The sequence below is a fragment of the Erpetoichthys calabaricus genome, chromosome 6 (genome assembly GCF_900747795.2).
Source record: "Erpetoichthys calabaricus chromosome 6, fErpCal1.3, whole genome shotgun sequence".
NCBI classification, from domain to species: Eukaryota; Metazoa; Chordata; class Cladistia; order Polypteriformes; family Polypteridae; genus Erpetoichthys; species Erpetoichthys calabaricus.
In genome coordinates, this window is record NC_041399.2 from 23395439 (window position 1) to 23413502 (window position 18064).

The window sequence follows — 18064 nt, forward strand, 5'->3', positions numbered from 1 at the left end:
TATCCACATCTTCAACATGCCTCATGTCATCCAGTAAATATGTGGGTTGGAAAATTAATGAACAAAAAATGTACATTCCTGTTACTTCTTTGTCTTTCACTTCTCTTAAAACAGTATTAAAATGTTACTCCATTGAATCTACACAATCCATTTTGAAGGTACCAGGGAGTCGGTTCCTATCTCACTAGTTTAGAACACATTACAGGAATTAACATGGACAAGATGGTAGGCCAGGGCACGCTCATGCAAACACCAACACTAGCCAAATTAACCTAAGAGTCACGTCTTTCAGATGCAGAAGGAAACATCGGTAAACTACCCAGAAAGGAATAAAACGACAAAGTGTGATCCGGTAACAGTGCTTTTCTCTTCCAGATACAAGTAGAAAGTGGTTTAGCAAGTATGTTATGGAAAATACAGAAAAAGTAATACATTTATAAATTATCCACATACTTTTATAGTGTGAAAGGCACTATATAGGCGCCTGACCAGACACAGACTGACAACGGCAGTATGTGTTAAAAATAAACAAAAAGATTTATTTTTCTTCAGCTGGAGGGCATGTCTCCCCCAGCCACAGCACAGTCCCAAACACCAACACAATATCACCAAAATTTCCTCCACTCCTCCCAGGCAGCTTTGTCCTCCTCCTTCCGACTCTGCCGCCTCGATTAGTGGCTGCAGGCTTCATTTATAGCCCACCTGGAGCACTTTTAATTGGCCTAATTAGGCTGCACTTCCAGATGTGGCTGCATTATAGCCCACATGGGCTCAGGAAGCCTTGCAGCCCCCCCTGGTGGTGGCCACGGAGCCCAACAAGGATGAGCTCCCGTGTAACCTAATTGTGGCCCCGATGCAACTCAGGGGTTGCTGCCACCAAGTGTTCCGGGGGACCTAATGTGCATCCCATGGTTGCTCCCCCAGATCCCGTGCCAAAGGGGCATCCTGGCTGGGCATGGGTCCCGGCCATCCACCACAATAGGTAATATTTTGATACAAAGACTGATTAATTTGTAGTTAGTGTATTAGCGGGTTGGCTGTTCTGAATGTAGATGTGTGTATGCTGTATATTTTCAGGCTGCCTTGCATACGCTTGTACTCCTTACCCTTTGTCACAAACTAGAAACTGTAAGTCTCAAAACTTTCCAAAAGCACTTCCAAAAATGGTCATTAAAAGCTCATTAAAAACCCTAGCTAGACCCAAAAAAGGGCTTTATATAATCTTCATAAAGTAAATAATTGATTCACAAAAAATGTTCTTTGATAATAATGAAGCTCTGTGGAGCACAAAAGGCAAATGGAATTGCCTGTAACACAAAGGCAATTCAAAGCAAACAGGCCCCAATACAGATATTTTGAGGCAAAGTCAAAAAAACAGAGCAAAATATTCAACATCTGGAAAATTCACAAAAAACACAGCAAAATGTACAAGAACTCACTAACTCGAGAGTGCATTAACCGTGAATCACCAGGAACTGTGGGAGGCCCTCTGGATTTATAGTGTTGGGGACTGTTTCTTGGCAGTGATTAGCAGGCAGACCTAAATACTGGGTACCGGATTTGAATTTCAGTCGTGGAACTGCCTGTGTGGAGTCTGCACATTCTCCTGTGTGTATTTACTCTTCACATACTCTTGTTTTCCTCTCACATTTCAAAAATGTGAGTGTTAGGATAACTGGATATTTTAATTGATCCAGAGTAAATGAGTGTGGGTATGTAAGAGTGTGCTCTGCAGTGGGCTGGCACCTTTGCCAGGGTAGATTCTCACCGAAGCCCTGCCAGAATGATTCAAACCCTCTGTGACTCTGAACTTAATAAGAAGGTTACAAGTTGGAAGAAATCTGGATAAAAATACAGTGAAATACAGTGCTGTTTCAAAGTAAAGCTAAAAAACTGATGTTAACGTGAAGGAGTAAAATATACAAAAAATAGGGGGCTTCATCCCCTGCTCGCATCACTCGCCAACCCCTTTTCCCCTCCGGTGTGTCTCTGAAACCCCTCTTAAACAGTGATACAATGGGAAACAAATACATTTTTGTTTTTAATTCCTCTTTCCTCGAGCAGCTATTGGCATGCTGCTGCGGCCCTCACGCGTGATCTGCATTTCACTTGCCCAAGGAGACGCGGCCACTCCTCCGATACCTCTCTTAAAAGGTGATACATTGAGAAACAAGTAACAGGTGTTTTTTTCACCTCCTCTTTGCTCGAGAAGCTGTTGGGTTGCTGCTGCTGCCGTTCCGCGTGATCTGCATTTCGTGCGGAGCTTCAAACGTTTAAAAGCCTGTACAGCACCTGAATATTTGATCTCTTTTCACAGTTTCGCTATTTCCCCAAATAATAAATTCAGATTGTTTGCACTAATACGATCTTTACTCTCATTTTTGGAGACTTTTGAATTTTCCTACTTCCATTATCTCTAACCTGCTCTGCATGTGTATCACGGGACTTGCGTCTGAAGGTTGTAAGTATGACATGACTTGTCCATCTCACGGGAAACAAAAGTGTCTCTGTCTCTCTTCAAAAGATCACGTCTCGTCCCCAGTAAAACGTCTTGTCTTTTTCTTACGTATAATAGAGAGATATACAAATATTCTGATAATTATACAACTCACATTCAGCTCAAAAGAGCTGTATAAATCTTATTATATTTAACATTTTAAAATTCCATTTATGAATTTTTATATTTAATTCATTGCACTTTTATATAGGAAACCAAATTTCCACCCCATCTAGAGGTGATTATATTACAGTCCTGTTATATTCCTTATTCAAGGATGTTATGCATTTTTGGGTTAATATCTTAGATTACTTATTTTTCTCAGGTCACAGGGCCACTGAATAAATAAAGCATTATGATTTATGAGATAAAACGGCTACACTGGAACAATGCATTTTTAAGCTGTTGAGCATTACATTATGCCAGCGAATCTGAAAACCATGCTGACAATTCAAACCTCAGCCTTTTTTTTTACTTTGAGTATTTCATTTTTCTTTAATTTTTTATTTTGTTTAAAATATCAGGCAATTGAAACAGTTGACTGTAATGTTAAGGCTTAATCTATCAGCCATCTCTAGACTTTTCGGCTAAATAAAAAAAAAATGAACAGGCTTTATAATTAGTTTTTCCATGCTTATCTAGTATCACAGTAGCTGAGTGTAATGAGTGTATTATAATAATAATAATAATGAGTGTAGTGAATTGTATTTGTTGTTAGTTTATTATGGAAATATTGTCATATCTTACCTCTAATTTTTTCATCCAACTGAGTGGAGAAATTATTTTTGTCATTGGTTTTGGTAACTGACAGTTGTTTGCATTAATTAAAATTAGCTTCTACAATCTTGAACACCACGTTTTCTTTTTAACAGCATTTGTTGTGTTGCTGATTTGCGAACGACACAGCTGCACTCATGTGTAATGTCATCTGTGTGACTGAATAAAAGTGCCATCCTTACATTTCGTTGCTATCCGAGAGGGCCGATAAACTAAAGACTGTGCTCGTGTTTCCTTTACTTTTCTGAATCTCTGATTCTATAGTTAAAAAACTCTAGGTTACATTTTTCTTAATTCGATTTTTGGTGTTGATCCTTCTTCTCATTTTCGATCTTTGCTTTCTTTTTGATTATATATTTAACTCCTACCTTCTGATCGCTTATTCCTTTTACTGTGACTTTTACACTGTAAAGCAAAACATTAAAAAGTTGTGTTGACCTAAAATACCTAAATCAAGCCCTTAAGACGAAAAGAGAATTCACTTTGGAACAGTAAGTGACCTTTAAAAGCAATTTTACTTTGAAATTATAAAAAAGAAATTCAACAAAGCCTTTGCAAACAAGGTTAAGGGAAACTAATTCTATTCATTAAAGAAACAGCTCGCCGAACTTCTGCTGTGTATGTGGCAATAACACGATTCAGCCTTCCACAAAATACGGGCACTGCTGCTTGTAGAGCTAAATCTGCAGATACTACATTTACAGATTTTCTTGCATGTTTATTAATGAACTGGTAAATTTTGGCAGTGCTGATTTTCTAAACTAACATGTCAATGTAGTGTGTGTTAATGATGGGCGATTAGCCAACAAGCCGTTCTTTTTGAACAACGACTGTTTTCAGTGAATCCTGCAAACCGACTCACGAGCACAAACAAATCGATCAAGTAGAGCTCAACAGGAGTGCTGCAGTGCATGTGTGCCCTTCCTGTGTGATGATGTCAGCAACTCTTGTTTCACTGGTAGATGTTTGTAGTACATGCACAAGAACGGCCTATATCATGAGCCTTGACTCATGTCCGCTACCTGAGAATCAGTCTAAAGATTCGTGTTCAGTTGATTAACGAATGAGTCACTACCCAAGAACCGGCCTAATGACTCTTGTTCATTTGATTTGTGAACGAATCATCATGAATTGCACAGTTTTCATTTACTTTTCTGTAAAGAAACGTCTTGTTTTAATTATGCTTCTTTAAACGTGTTACCTTGCTTTGTGTACAGAAGCAGGATAATTACAATAATTATATATAATTAACTTTATATGTATATAATCAGTTATGTATTTCCACAAATCATGGCTATAGACATTGGCACTTGCCAGAGCAGCCCCATCTGTGTCCTGTTAATCAGTCCCTCTGGGTAACTTCATAGATTCAATCAGAGTCTTGATGCCAGCTAGAGGGCATTTGTGTGAAAAATTAGGCTTTTATTGATTTTTTTCATACACTGAGTACTTAGAGATTTCATTTGAGCATTTCATGGTGCAATATAAAATAAAGATCAACTGACAAATGATTATTCAAAAGATGTGCTTTATACGTTAATAACTGATGAGTCTATAATCAATTTTCTACTGTTGTGTAGTCTTATGTATTAAAAAGAATCTCATAATGTGAAAGGTCCTGTATAAAAAACATTGATGGCCATTTAAAATATATATATTTTAGGTTGATAATTCAAAATGTTTCATACAGTATGCTGATTTGATGTAGTTTGTAAAGGACTTTGTGATGGCACTGTATAAAATAAGAACTGAATGACTGACTGAGGATCAATTGAAAGATGCGCCATTTTCAAGTAACTTGAGATCCTTAACAATCTGATTATGTATTGCAATTTTTTATTCTGTAAATTTGTAGGGGCACCAGGATTTAATAAAAGGGAGCCTAATATTATTCTGGTTATTGTTAACTGATTCAGAAAGTATTCAGTTCCCTTCACTTTTTACACATTTTGTTATTTGCAGCCTTGTTCTAAAATTATTTGAATTCATTTTTCCATCGATCCACACTTAATACCCCAGAATGACAAAGTGAAAACAGGATTTTAGAAATGTTTGCAAATCTATTAAAAATAAAAAAGCCCCTTTGAAGCCCCTTTGGCAGTCATTACAGCCTGGAGTCTTCTTGGGTATGACATGACAGGCTTTGCACACCTGCATTTGGGGATTTTCTGCTGTTCTTTTCTGTAAATCCTCTTAAGATCTGTAAGGTTGGATGAAGACTAATTAGTGGACAGCCATTTTCAGGTCCCTCCAGTGATGTGTGAGTGGAATCAAGTCTGGGCTGTGGCTGGGCCAATTCAAGGACCTTCCCAGAGTTGTCCCTAAGCCACTTCTGTTTTGTCTTTGCTTTGTGCTTAGGGTTATTATCCTGTTGGAGGGTAAACCTTCAGTCCACTCTGAGGTTTAGTGCACTCATGATCAAGTACTCATTTAGGATATGTCTGAACATTGCTCCATTCAGCGATTTACCTGTGTAATGGACAACACTCATGGGCTGGTGTCCCTGCCAGGACTGGCCCTATTCTCTTAACTGGCTGGTAGACCAGTACAATGGAGAGATTGGGGGAGGCTGTGTATCAAGGCTATATACTCCCTTGACCTGCAAAATGGCTGCATCCCTGGGCTTCGGTACCCATTTGAACACCCACAGGGAATGCTGGGAACAGTAGTCCAATGGGACAACCCTGTTTGGGTCCATAGGTGCCGCCATGGTATGCTGTGGAGAGTTATACTCCCTATTTTATGGAACTTCTGTGTGACCTGGAAGTACTTCCAAGAGGCAATGCCCTGGCTTCGGAAGTGCTTCCAGGGTCTTCAATAAATGAACCGCACTACCTTGTCTAGGCGAGTCGGAGCCGGAAGAGGAGACAGGCAACACTCGTCTGGGAGGAGTAACAGAGAGAAGAAAGAAGAACAGAGGTTATTGGTGCTATATGGAGGTATTCGATTAAAATAAAAATCTTTGTTTTGAATCCTGGACTTGTCTCTGCATTCATATTTGGGGTTTGGGGCTTTGTGGCACCCCCTGTTGATCACACCTGTCTAATCTTCCAACTCCTGCTGCTGAAAAACAACCCCACAGCATGATGCTACCACCACCATTGGATGCTTTACGATTGGAATTCCCTTGCACAGGTGATGAGCTGTGCCTGATTTCTTTCAGACATGATGCTAATTTTGGTTTCCTCGGACCGAAGAATCTTGCTTTTAATAGTCTGTGAGACCTTTAGGGGCCTTTTTGCAAACTCCTTGTGTCTTTTACTGGAGAGAGTCTTCTGTCTGGCCTCTCTCAGGAAAGCCCAGATCCTTGGAGTGTTGTAAGGACAGTTGTCCTTCCTCCCATCTCAACACAGGTTGTCTGCAGCTCAGCCAGGTGACAGTTAAACAGGCCATCAGTTTTTGTTTTTTTCTTTTTCCAAGTTTGAATGATTTTTGCTAACACTAAATTAAATGCTCTTACAAATCGTGAACATTTTGATCATACCATGTGAGATGCCAGTCCAATGCAAGGCACAAATGGCCAAATATTATCCATTTTAATTTTGACCCGTTGCATTTGTAAGATGAAACGCTGTATAGCGCCCAACCCGACACAGATTGGACATGGGAGGGACGTGTAAAATGAATAAACTGTTTATTATTCTTCAGCTGGAGGGCACATCTTCCCCGTAATCCTTCCAGCCACAACACAGTCCCAAGCACAGCATACAAGTACCACCAAGCACTCTTCTTCTCTCTCTGGCACCACCACTCCTCCCAGGCAACCTTGATCTCCTTCACCCAACCCTGGCCACTGAGTGGTGGTCGCTGGCTCCCTTTTATTGGGTACCCGGAAGTGCTCCAGGTGTTTGATTGCCGACATCCGGCTGCACTTCCAGGTGTGGCAAAAATAGTGCCAAAAAGGGGCCAGCAGCACCCCCTGGCGGTGCCTGTGGAACCCCACAAAGCTGCACAGAACTCCAACCCCCATGAAGCCCTGGGGGAGTCTGAGGCACCGCTGCAACCCAGAGAGGCTGCCATCTAGTGTCCAGGGGGAGATACTGAGCTTCCCACCCTTGTCCCCCTGGCAGATGTGGTGAAGGGGCGTCCCAGCCAGGCATGGGCCCGGCCATCCGTCACACATTATATAACAGCAAGTAGCAGCCAGCAGTCGGATTACCATTTTTTGGCATTCCTTGTAATTATTTTGTGCATTTAAAAACTTTTACCCTGTGAGTTTTACATGACTAATGTTTTGAGCTTGCCTGATGTGTGCATTCCCAGTTTCAAAATCTATAAGTCAATCTGTCTTCAATGAAGTTATCACCAAAATGTTAAAAATTGTGTCTTTTTATACCCTGTATCCCAGCTACGTACCGTTATCTGTTGTATCAATGAGCTGCAAAGCTGTGTACGTTACAGAACAGAAGTTGGGAGCTTTAGTACCGATTGAGCTGGCGAGTGATTGTGAAGTGTCCAGCATACTCACTAGTGTGGTTGGTACAAACCCATCATTAAAGTTAATACAGTCAACTGGGTTTTCACTTGTCATTAGGACATCAGACGCTGGAACTTTTTTGAAGCCCCATGTGTTTCCTTTTGCTAATCAAACCTACACTCTTAAAATCCTGGTTCTTTAAATGGGATTTAATGGTCCTTTACTAAGTTTTGTGGTTCCTCGTAGCACCGTTGCTTGGCAAACCACATTTCATTCTTTGAATATGAAGTTGGTTCTTTGTGCTTTGAGAAATGTTTTAACCTGTCAAAAAAAATTAAATCTTTAATGTATGGAAGGCTACCTAGCAAGACACTAACATATGATGAAAACCTGGATTTGGCCTGTGTTAAAGTACGTATGCAGCAAGAGGACGTTTAAAATCAGGACCCATTGGTATTTCACAAATCTGTTACCATCTTTACCTGTATGTGGCCTGTTATGGGTCTAAATAAATAAAGGCGTAGATGGGTCTTTTGGGAACAAAAATGGTTCCCCTATGGCAGCTGTTCTCAAACTGTGGGGCGTAACAAAAAAGGGGGCGTGAATGTTGCCATATGTGGCGTAATTTAGCCGTTCATAGGGAAATTTTAAACTTGTAGCGGTGTATTGGCAGCAAAAAATATAGGAATACATTTTATTAGGGTTTCAAAAAAATGTTAGGGAGGGGGGCGCAATTAAAACTGTTATGAAAACTTGGGTCGCAAATACTTAAAGGTTGAGAAACACTGCCCTATGGCATCATTTTCGAAGAACCACCGTGACACCTTTATTTTTAAGAGTGTATAAAGGGGAAAAAAAATTAAATAATGTATTTTTTTGCTTCTTGAATATCCACTATGATAAAAGGATGTGTCTGTGTGTCTGTCTCTCCATCCAGTTGCTATGTCTCATCGTTCCAACAGATTGTGCATCAAAGACACTTCTAGTAATAAAATTTTGACATAAAAATTTAATTTGTCATTTCAATAGATGGCACATCACAAACATTAGCCCTGCTTTTACAAATCCCGTACCAAATGGCATATAACGGAGACATATACATTTCAAGGTGCTATGCAAATGTTAATGCTGAGGTCTACAGTGAATACTTAGATTTCAGCCCATCTTAGATAGTTAGCACAACTTGAAATACCATTAAAAGCCCAATCAGAATCAGGTAAATTGTAAACATAAGCCATATACTGTATGTTTATATTATATTATTTTTGTTTATGTACCAAGTTTCAATAGCAACAGTATGGAAGGTGCATCAATTAGTTGTGTAACAAATGTTTTTTGGCCATTTAATAATATGATTTGTAGTATATAAAATATATTATTAGTAGTCTGAAGAAAGCACCCTCATCCCATGATTTCACTTTTTTCCTCAGGAATGGAGGATGGACCCCTTGGACGGCCTGGTCTGTATGCAGCACTAGCTGTGGAATCGGCTTCCAGGTGCGACAGCGCATGTGTAGCAACCCAACACCTCGCCATGGAGGGAGAGTTTGTGTGGGCCAAAACAGAGAGGAAAGGTAAGAGCAAAGACTTCCAACAAGAAATGAGTGAGCTGAACTCTGAGAGGCATCACATGTGGCAGATGAGTTCTTTTTCTAGAGAACTTTTACAGTCATGCCATTAAGGAAGTTACAGTTTGGCCTAAAAGGTTCTGGTCTACTTTAAAAGAAAAATGATTACAATGGTGCAAGACTTTCCCTATTCCTGTAACCCTCAGAAAAGATTTTCTTTATGTTGATTTTTTTAACCTGTTTAGTTTATCACAGATGCAGGTGAAGTCTGAACCAGTTGAGCATCAGCTGCAGAAAGGCAGGAACAAGTATTGGAAAAGGCAACAGGCCATCTCAGAGAACACTGTCAGGTGCTTCCTTCCATTCAGAAGTTTTTAGTACTATTTAAGAAAAAGACCAAGGAATACCAAAAATATCTAAGTGAATACAAATTAATAATCACATAGCTGTCCCCCTGCTGACTGCCACAGCTCTGTGAATAAGAAAAATACAAGAGAAAGAGTGACAGTAGAAAATAAATTACAGGTCCACAACCATCCAATCACTGACCATTTGACCACTCGATAGCAACACTGGATGAGCCGTGAATCCAAGATGCTGAAAGTTCCAAAAAAAACTAAATTACAAAAGGAGGATTTCCAGAGATATGGCCAAAGATAATGAGGGAAGGTCCAGTTTTGCTGCTATGATGTCTAAAAAGAGGAGCTAGCATTGCATAAAACAAACAAAGAGTTAATAAACAACCAAAGAAGGAAAATATGAGTTAGAAGATGAAAATGGAAAGACAAGATCTTAGATAAAGATTTGCAGACAAAAAAAACAAAAACAGAGCAGAGTAACAGGAGGGCAATCCCAGGACATGCGGATAAGTTGCAAAAGGGGCTGGCTGCACGTTCCAAGACAAAACTCTTACATGACGGTGCCCAGATTCAGAGTGAGTGTGGTGATGGTTTGGATTTTTGGTGACTAATTCTTAAAAATTCTGTTCTAGGGCAGTAAAGGAGCAGAGGGAATATCAAGGGGCCAAATTAGAGTAAGGAAAGGAAGGAGGCTTTGTTAAGAATAGAATAAAGTGTAGAAACTGATTTCTTGACAGGAGTGAAATAGTTCACACAATGGGTAATGAGGGAGAGGAGAAGATTTCCGAACCTCACATGTCCTTTGGACTAATCTGAGCTGAAGGTAGAAAAAGAAGGAGTAGAATGGATAGAAAACTTTGAACCCAAAGCTGGCAAGAGTTGTCAAAAATGTCTCCCAATGTACTTAAACCCATATGTGTCCAGGGAGAAGGATCTATTGTGGCCATCAACCCTAAAAGAACTTCTAGATGAACCTAGATGCCTCTCAACTTGGTACAAAGTCCTTAGGGCATAAGAAATTAAGGGACCATATTTATAAATGTATGCTTTAATATTAAGGGACATAAAAAGGGAAAGTGGATGGTAAACTAGGAGAAATTAAATTACATTTTATGGGAAGCCAGGATGGAAGGAAGAAGGGAGAAGTAAACCAGAAATTTAGTGGTCGAAAGTCAAAGGCCCAATGAAAAAGCTTTAAGTCAGGAAGAGACACCCCTGACCAGACCTAATCCTAGATCAGTGCTGAGTGTTTAATTGAAGGTCTTTCAGAATTCCAAAGTAAAAAGGAAACGAAGGTATAAATGTCAGGCCAAAATTTAATTGAAGATGAATAATAGCACTGGTAAAAGTTTTGTGGGGAACATCATTCATTTGCAGGTCACTTTCAAAGTTTTAAGGAACCAAACCTTCATATTTTTGAACAAGATTTTCCATAAAAGATCCATTGAAAGCAGAGGTGAAGAACAAAGAATAGTCAGTACTTCACTATTGTCTAAACCTCATTTCTTTACATCCTCATTTTTTGCTTGACCTTAATAGCATGACATTCTCAGATCCATTTAATGCAATTCAAAGTCATGTGGGGTTAGAGGAGGTCCCAGTAGAATCATATGGAAAGTAAGAATCAGCCCTAGACAGGGCACCAATCCATCATGGACCTTGACTTACATGCATATGCAATAATACGTAATAGTCATTAAGGACTGCATTCTTCAAGCCTTTTCATTTTTCTCGTGGAATGTATAACACGCTTATCATGATAGGAACAGAGAAATGTATATAATACTAATGAGATACTTGAGGACTGAAGTGGTAATTTTAAACTCTGGGCTAATAAATCTGCTGCAGCAACTCAGACAAACTATATAAAGAGCAATGCAGGATACACAGAGACATCGACAGTTCTGATTTCTTAAGGGACATTGGTAATGTAATCAATTTAAGTTGTATAAATACAATGCAAAATTCATTGGAAATAAAATATATTTATTTTGGTACCAAAAAAAATCTTAATATAAAATAAGTACTGTAAGAGGCAAGGGAGACTCAAAGAAAAGCTGGGACATTAACTGGGCCACCTGTTCACTACAGTGGGTCAGAGTCAGGGTACTCCATCATGTGGGACTGCGTTCCCTAGACTGAGGCACTGTCTTCATCATCCTGGAGCGTTCGGTGTTATATGGTCCTAACAAGAAAAGGCAGTGGGCAGTGCTTAGGTGCCCTCAGTGGGCAGCGTCTCAGAGCTGCAGAAGAGAAAAGAGACAGTATCATTAGCTGTGGTGCACCCTCTTGCCCCAGTGAGGTATTGCATGCCTTATTATAGCCTGGCAGGTGATCCTCAAACACCCATGCCTGACAGTGCACATTTTAATACATAACAAACACAAATGTGAATAGTTTTTCCTGTGGTATATGAGAATTCATTTTTGGTTACATAACATTTTTGTATCAAGTTTTTATTTTATGTCAAAGAATAGGAAGAGGATAACAAAGTAAAAAAAAAATAAATAAATAATATATAAAATTGAACCCACCACCCAGGCATAACCTACCCTGTTGCTATACAAAAGAGAACAGAGTAACATTTAATTAAGAAAACATACAGGTCTCTGAAGTCCCAGAGGCCCACATGTCCGGCTGAGCAAGAGAAAAGTGGTAAATTTTAATCAAGTTGAATCATGGGCTTGCCGTCATCCATGACTTAATCATGGAAATAGTGACTTTGCACTCGCTGATCGTTTGAGCCGGTACACCATTGATCCGTGTGGCTGACAGTTCTAATAGAACAAGGTTGTAAAAAGAGGACCTCCAGATAGAGAAATTAATAAGGTCAGGGATCTTCCATTGGGAAGCTGTAAGAATTTTAGCTGCTAATTGTAGCTATTGAAGTAATGCGCTGGTGATGATTAGAGAGAGAAAGAGTAGAGAAATCTAAACAGAGGAGAGGAATAGGAAAGCAAGAAATAAACACAGATAAAATGGAGGAGAGTGTGAAAGCAGCTGAGGCCCAAAGGACAGCAACAGTGGGACATTCCAATATTACGCAGCATTGATAAAAATTCTTCTGCTTATTTTTCTGAAACAAAATATAAATTAGATTAAACTTTTTAAAAAGTATACATGTAGGGCTTGAACCACAATTTTGATTTGATTTGATTTGTTTGATATACAGTAATCCCTCGCTATATCACGCTTCGCCTTTCGCGGCTTCACTCCATCGCGGATTTTATATGTAAGCATATTTAAATATATATCGCAGATTTTTTGCTGCTTCGCGGGTTTCTGCGGACAATGGGTCTTTTAATTTCTGGTACATGCTTCCTCAGTTGGTTTGCTCAGTTGATTTCATACAAGGGACGCTATTGGCAGATGGCTGAGAAGCTACCCAACTTACTTTTCTCTTTCTCTTGCGCTGACTTTCTCTGATCCTGACGTAGGGGGGTGTGAGCAGGGGGGCTGTTCCCACACCTAGACGATATGGACGCTCGTCTAAAAATGCTGAAAGATTATCTTCACATTGCTATCTTTTGTGCAGCTGCTTCCTGAAACGACATGCTGCCCGGTGCTTCGCATACTTAAAAGCTCGAAGGGAACGTATTGATTTTTGATTGAAAAACAAACTCTGTCTGTCTCTCTCTCTTTGTCTGCTCCTGACGGAGGGGGTGTGAGCTGCCGCCTTCAACAGCTTTGTGCCGCGGTGCTTCGCATACTTAAAAGCAGCCCTATTGATTTGTTTGCTTTTCTCTCTATCTCTGTGACAGCCTCTGCTCCTGATACGCACTCCTTTGAAGAGGAAGATATGTTTGCATTCTTTTAATTGTGAGACGGAACTGTCATCTCTGTCTTGTCATGGAGCACAGTTTAAACTTTTGAATAAGAGACAAATGTTTGTTTGCAGTGTTTGAATAAGGTTCCTGTCTCTCTACAACCTCCTGTGTTTCTGCGCAAATCTGTGACCCAAGCATGACAATATAAAAATAACTATATAAACATATGGTTTCTACTTCGCGGATTTTCTTATTTCGCGGGTGGCTCTGGAACGCAACCCCCGCGATGGAGGAGGGATTACTGTACTTTACAACTGCATCTGAGTTGTTTCATTTAAAATTCATTGTGGTAATGTACAGAACCAATCTTAGAAAAAAGTTGCCTCTGTCCAAATATTTATGGACCTAACTGTAGCACTGTGATTCATCCAATATGGATGAAAAGGGGAGGGTTTGAAGTGTTGAAGCATTTTTAGTATAAATCAGTATAAATCTTACAACTCTTAATCTGTTATACGTTGTACTTATCAGATGAGTCTGTAAAAACAGGCACAGCATAGCACAGGGATACAGATCTTTGAGAAGGCCGAGCTGTACATACAAGTAAGAGAAGAAAGAAGAATTCAGCAGATCCTGCAAACCTGCTTGTCCAACATGTAATGGACTTTAATAGAATCGTGCCACTGTGGTATCACATGATAGTGCCATCATGGCATCGGGTGATGAAAAAGCATATAAAAGATAAGATGCTCTAGTTAGGCACATACACCAGAATTCTATCCAGTGTCTCAATCCTGCATGCAGAATTATAAGTAAATTCTTAGATACAGTGAGTCAAATTAAAAAGCCTGTTGTTTTTCTTCCACAATAATGTCTCTTTTTCTGGTCTTTCTACTAAGAATTCCAGTAATTCATCTGTAGCATATGCTACATAAGCACTGAAAATTAGCTTGTAAATTCAAGAATATCTGGGTTATGGTTATTTATTGTGGTTAGTGAGGAGGTGCCGTGGGTCAGAACGTTTATTTTAAGCAGAGGAACCATCACTGATAAAGGGGAGGTTGGCCTTGTCCAGCATCAAAATTGAAATTTAACAATTTGTAAAGATCTGATCATACATTCTTTTATTTTCTGAAGCCACTTTTTGTAGTACAAGGCCACAGCACATTCTGATCATTATCATTAATTATTAAAGTTAATAAACAGAGGTAGGTATTTGATTCCATCTGTCTAATGACTCAGTGTGATCTGTATATGCCAGCACCTGATGTCAGATCAGAATGACCAGAAGAAAAGGCTTTTCAAAGTTATTTTATAAATCCTTAAATAAATAGCAATATTAACACAGCAGGCCCGCTTCCAAAGCCTCTTGGACATAGCACGCTGTGCTAGCACGGTCTTTCGGCTTCACCCAGAAGCTGACCTTCTGTGTGCAAACATATCTGATATTTTCGGAGATTTTTTTTGAGTGGTTCACTTATAAAGACAGGAATTGTGTTATAAGGAACAAGAGGTTAAGTCAGCATGAGTGAAGCGATGGCGTACATGAACTGAAATACCTCTCCTTCCCTGCTGACAGGTCCACATCACTCAGTCTGTTTAATTGCAGCTCCAGAATTTGGTTTTGCTTGAAAAAGGTGAAAAGGTTGTGTCGTGAGCTTATGTCCACAATGTTTCATTTTGATAAGTTTTCTCTTTTCTTCTAAACTCAAGCACTTTGTGCTAAGTCGTGGTATTTGTGCCAGATGAATGTTATTAAGCAAAGTGAAACAAGGACTATTGTGCAGCTTTCTGGCGCAATGACAATAGCAGAAGTCATGCAGGCAGGCAGGGCGCACTCACAGGACACCGAGGCATGAGGCCCAGTTTCATATTTCTTTTAAATTAATAACTGAGATATGTAAAATACACCAATATATACATACATGTACAAACCTCCTTTTAGTGGTCTCCAGCTGAATAAACCTCTATAGATATTGTTAACTAATAAAAATTATTCCTATTATTTTACCTTTTTAATATGAAAATACTGACCCCCACCATTACTTTTTCCTGTCGTGAGTATGGCTTCATATTACTTTACAAAACACAAGTCAATGAAAGCAGCTTAAAATGAAAATGCCCCCTAGTGGCTGAATGCCAGCTGCTAGGTTCAATGGTTGCACAGCACAGATTTTAATGTGAACCTTTTTGTGAACTTTTCCTTTTCATAACAATCTCCTGGACTGAAAAAATCCACACCAATGTCTCCTGTTTCCTAAATGATGAGTTGACAGTGCTGTGTAATGTCTATAGCAATAGACATTAAACCACTATTTCTGTCTCTGTCTGACTGTAGGGCCCTGAGCAAGTCACTTGCCAAAAACATTGCGAGTGGTCGCCACTAGACTTTCTTGTATGCTCAGATATGGTGATGGATATTTGAGGAATAAACCGCAAGACAATGATTATATTTTTATATTATGTACATTAAAGAACCGTGAACAAGAAATCCTATCAAATTAATAATATATTGAACAATTATTATAAAAGTAAAGTTGAATAAATTGGACTCTGCAGCAGCATGGATAAAAAAGTACAACTTCCGGTTAGCGGAAATAGCTCAAAAGATGGCAGAAATCTACATTTTGTACCTAATACTTGTGTGCAAAATTTGTTTGACTTAAGTGAAAGTGTACTTAAGTTATCGTGTTTACATACACACATATACACACACACAGACATAATTCCAAAAATGATATCTTCAGACTCAGGGAAGTCTAAAACGTCAAGATTCTTCAAAATCTTGAAATCGAATTTTTGGACGATTGTAATACTTTCCCTAAAAGAAAGTAAATGGGACTCAGAGGTCTAAAACATTGAGATTCATCAAAATCTCGAAATCACATTTTTGGATGATTACAATACTTTCCCTACGAGAAAGTAAATCAGACTCAGGGAGGTCTAAAACGTCAAGATTCTTCAAAATCTTGAAATCGAATTTTTGGACGATTACAATACTTTCTCTACAAGAAAGTAAATGGGACTCAGAGGTCTAAAACATCGAGATTCATCAAAATCTCGAAATTACATTTTTGGACGATTACAATACTTTCCCTACGAGAAAGTAAATCGAACTCAGGGAGGTCTAAAACGTCGAGATTCATCAAAATCTAGAGGTCAAATGTTTTACAATACTATTACAATACTGTTACAAAAAGTATTACAATACTTTCCTTATACTTCGTAAATGAGAAAGTAAAACCATTAGACAATGAAGATTTAGCTTCCTGAACACTTTTGTGTGAATCTTGTGGATTTTGGTCTGCTGATTAGAAAAATCATGTTTGAATTTTCTTATCACATTATTATTTATTTAGTGCTGACAAAGTTACAGTGTATGCATGTGATTAAGTTTAAAGGTATTATGCATTATTTTTCGTTTTTTTGGGGGGTCATGGCCAATGGAATGGCCAGGTCATCCCTCACCCTTTGAGCGGAATGCAAGTCTTCTCCTTAAAGGGCCAGATCCCCTTATAACTGGTTGGTGAATGTCTGAAGCCCCCTTGTTGCTCCTGAGTGGCATAGAGAAAGCAAGTATTGGCTTTTTAACCTTTTGAGGAAAGCTTAACTCCTACCCTGTTCTGTCCAGGCAGTGGTCAAGGTCAGCCCCTGAACCATGAAGGCACCCTGTAGTTCAGCTCAGCTCCTTGCTGTTATTGATACCAATTAAAGGGGTAATTAGAGTTAGAGCCAGCCCAGCACAAACATACGCCTCGCTTATTTTGACTTATTGTGATTCCTACTATTACAGTCAAGTAACAAGCACCTGATGCTGGGGTCAAAAATATTTCTTGATATCTATGAGTCTGGAGAGGGCTACAAAAAAGTTTCCAAGTCTCTGGGACTCCACTGAGCCACAGTGAGAGCCCTAAACAATCAATGGAAAGCATTAGATGCAGACATTATCCTCACCAGAGGTGGCCGAGTAGCCAGATTTAGTCAAAGGACACTGCATAACATCACCAGTAAATCATCAAGGACCAAAAAAAACATCAAAAGAATTATAGGCTTCTCTTGGCTCAGCAGAGGTCACTATTCTTGACTGTACAATAAGGAGGGCACTGGCAAAAAGTTGGCTTCATTGGAGAGTAGCAAATCAAAAAGAACATAAATGTTCTTTTGAACTGGAAACATGTGGGTGACCCAAAAGGCTGCTGGGAGAACATTGTTTGGATAGAAGCAAAAAAAAAAGGAATGTTTTTGCTTACATACTCCTAGGTCTCATTATCTCCAACATGAATCAAACACACAATTCCACATGAAGAATATCATTCCAATAGTCAAACGTTATGATGATGGTGGAGTGATGGTCCTTATGACTCAGGACCTGGGCACTGGCCGACTTGCCATAATTGAAGGAACTATGAATTCGGTTCTGTATCAGACAATTCTTGCATTATATTATGAAACAGAGTAACAAGATAAATGGAATGGATGATAAATGGAATGCCACTTAGATATAAACCAAACAAGCAACAGTGCGCTTATGTGTATGTATTGTGCGTATTAATACCTGAAATCGATCATCTTCATGTTTAGAAACCAGATGATTAATCATTCTGCTTTCTATGAGATATATGATCCACACTCCCATTTTCCTTATCCTCTCTTGTCTCATTCATGGTAACAATCTCCCA

At 39.2% G+C, this 18064-nt stretch overlaps 1 protein-coding gene across 3 annotated transcripts in view; it reads left to right on the forward strand.

Moving 5' to 3' along the window:
• sema5a (sema domain, seven thrombospondin repeats (type 1 and type 1-like), transmembrane domain (TM) and short cytoplasmic domain, (semaphorin) 5A) overlaps positions 1-18064 on the forward strand; it is an 857644-nt gene that overhangs the window by 709406 nt on the left and 130174 nt on the right. For all 3 annotated transcript variants that reach the window (XR_007935331.1, XR_007935332.1, XM_028803411.2), the window contains exon 14: positions 9122-9265. Coding sequence is in view for 1 of the 3 variants with exons in the window: in XM_028803411.2 (XP_028659244.2) it covers positions 9122-9265 (144 nt within the window). In the remaining 2 variants the exon portion in view is untranslated. The remainder of the gene's footprint in view (positions 1-9121; positions 9266-18064) is intronic.